This window comes from Trachurus japonicus, chromosome 4 (assembly GCF_045865225.1).
Source record: "Trachurus japonicus isolate A0001 chromosome 4, Traja_1.0".
NCBI lineage: Eukaryota > Metazoa > Chordata > Actinopteri > Carangiformes > Carangidae > Trachurus > Trachurus japonicus.
In genome coordinates this window covers 1,498,041-1,500,929 of record NC_140910.1, presented here as the reverse complement: position 1 = coordinate 1,500,929, position 2,889 = coordinate 1,498,041, and the positions used below count along the sequence as shown (strand labels likewise).

The 2,889-nt window shown below is 42.9% G+C and overlaps 1 protein-coding gene across 1 annotated transcript; it reads right to left on the bottom strand.

Moving 5' to 3' along the window:
• On the bottom strand, positions 1–2,659 carry glulb (glutamate-ammonia ligase (glutamine synthase) b). Its single transcript, XM_085773240.1, has 7 exons — positions 2,511–2,659; positions 1,921–2,103; positions 1,651–1,812; positions 1,416–1,562; positions 1,189–1,316; positions 884–1,083; positions 1–806 (listed from the first exon to the last, which is right to left on the bottom strand). Exons 2-7 carry the CDS (start codon positions 2,084–2,086, stop codon positions 488–490), a joined length of 1,122 nt encoding a protein of 373 aa, XP_085629366.1. The 5' UTR covers positions 2,087–2,103; positions 2,511–2,659; the 3' UTR covers positions 1–487.
• Positions 2,660–2,889: the final 230 nt, after the last annotated feature.

Sequence of the window (2,889 nt, the reverse complement as noted above, 5' to 3'; positions counted from 1 at the left end):
TAAAAATGTTAGCTTTTTTTATTAAAGATTTTTTGCAAGTGACATTTCCAAGTGAAAAAAACAAGACAAAACAGACATGCATTATTTAAAAAAAAAAAAAAAAAAAACATACAAAAGTAGATTGGTTTACATAATGACCTCAACTATGTGTGACAGAGGCCGAGAACTACTAAAAACATTCAGATGCCTTTGGGATCCTTTATGTCAGAGGTACGAGATCAACAGCAAATCCTGCTGCCCTTAAGACTTAAGTAAAAAGTTAAACTCATTACAATAATGTATTTCTATACAAATGATCAACTACCAAGGCAGAATTCATCACTAACGATCAAGGCAGTGTTTGTTCTCAAAGAAATTCTGCATAACTGAATCAGGAATACCACATTATTTCATCGGTCAAGTTTAAAAGACAAAAGTTCAATTTGTTACGACTTGAAATAGACAATGCTGAATACAGTACTGGTAATGACCATTTGTTTTAGATTGTTCATTTAGAGTAATCTGTGCGTTCCTCTCCCTCTTCTTTCAGTAAACATGTACGCACTAGAGACTCCGTGACACTATAAGGGTCGCAGTTAGCAGATGGACGGCGGTCCTCAAAGTAACCCTTCTTGTCCTGCGCCACAGAGCGAGGGATGCGAATGCTGGCGCCACGATTGGCTACGCCGGCCGAAAACTCCTCAATGTTGGAGGTTTCATGGTGACCGGTCAGGCGTCTGGCATTGTCCAAGCCACCTTTGGGATCATAGGCCCTGATGTGATGACTGTGTCTCTTTGACAGCCTCTCGATCGACTCTTCGATGACTCTGTGAGGAACAGATGGGATTAGGATCACGCTGCTCTCAAGCATTCAAAATAACAACACTGTAAAATTCATCCTCACTTCAGTCCTCCGTCCTCTCGCATTTCTTTTGTGCTGAAGTTGGTGTGACACCCAGCACCGTTCCAGTTTCCTGTAATGGGCTTGGGGTCAAAGGACACCACCACACCAAAATCCTCACACACCCTGTGAAGGATGAAGCGAGCAACCCACAGATGGTCCCCCATGTTGATACCTTCACACGGCCCAACCTGGAACTCCCACTGACACACAACAAGACATTATTTTTAACTGATTATTCAACTTTTTTTTTTTTTAATGGTAACGTAACAATCATGCCTCTAGAAATGCTTTTTGCTGGACAGTACCTGAGCTGGCATGACTTCAGCATTGGTTCCACAGATCTGAACTCCAGCATACAGACAGGCTCTGTAGTGGGCCTCCACTATGTCCCGTCCATATGCCTTATCTGCTCCCACTGCACAGTAATAAGGCCCTAATCGAGAAGAGAAACCAAATATTAACACTCCAATGACTCTTGCTATATCTAATGTATAATATTTCAGCAAACACTGAGACAGCCAGAAACACTCACCTTGTGGACCGGGGAAGCCGTTTGAGGGCCAGCCAAAAGGATGTCCGTCCATGCCCAGGAGGGTGTACTCCTGCTCCATACCAAACCATGGGTGGTTATTTTCCACCATGCTCATGATCTGCTTACAGGTGTGGCGCAGGTTGGTTTCTGTTGGTACAGCATCAGAAATTAGCTGCCATACTGTTATATTATAACCGACTGAACTGAAGTGATGGCTTGTTGTTTCTCTGCTCACCTGCTGGCTTGTGGTTGTATTTGAGCACTTCACAGAGTACCAGCTTGTTGGGATCTTTCCTGAATGGGTCCCTGAACATAGTGATGGGCACCAGGAACATGTCGCTGTTGGAGCCCTCTGACTGGTAAGTGCTGGAGCCATCAAAGTTCCACTCAGGAAGATCTGACAGAGGAAAACACGTGGAAACAATTGTCTATTTCAAAAGCTCAAATATCAACTGATTGCATTGATGCAGCTATGCTGTTATTGATCATAGTAGCAAGATCGTACCCTCAATTGCCTTTGGTTCAGAATCTAAAGTTCTGGTTTTGCAGCGTAGTCCCTCTCCAGAGCCATCTATCCAAATGTACATGGCTTGGACTTTGTCCCCCTGAGGGAGGTCCATGTACTGCTGCTTAACAGCTTTGTTCAGTTGTGAACTTGCTGAGGTGGCCATCTTCTTGACCTCAAATCCTACAGTGAAGAGGACACACACTAAGCATCACACACTCAATCTGGATGCACATGATGAGATAATATACTCACACACAAAAATCACATGGGGTCAGAACATAGACATTAAGGTGAATGCTACTAACAAGGGAACTATACAACAGCAACACTAACATCATCAGTGATTCACAACAACCTGCTCATCTATTGCTCTGATTCAAATTTTAAAAGTGAGACAATAAGAAAAAACACTACCGCAAGTGACGTTAAATGTCATGTAAGTTACACTGGAAAATAATCTAAAGTTTAACATTGGAATAACAAGTTAAGACAAAGAGAAAGTTTCAGCAGTAGCCTAACGTTACACAAACAGGAAATGCAGCCAGCAGCTATGTCAGAGAGAAGCTGAGTAAAAGCATCAATCTCACCTTATGTTAAGTATAGAAAAAAATTAAGAGCTGACAGGCGTCACCAGATGTGTGGTCGTTACGGAGGTATCTATTGTTGTTGTTCATTCCTACTCCTCTCTCGGTTTCTCCGGTGGATTTATAGCGCTGCAGAGCATCCCCGCCGCCTCTGATTGGCCAGAAGAAAACGTGATCAGACCGTGATGAGGGCGTGTGGGAGTCACTGTGGTAAATAACAAAGGGGGAACACCCCCCACCGAAATGCCTGTTAACTTCCACTCATCGTTTATATTAATATAACATTATGTCAATAAAACACACTCTGAGGCGAAACAAAATGAAATACTTTTAAAAACGACACACCCGAGGAGAGAAAGACACACATGCATGCAGACCATAG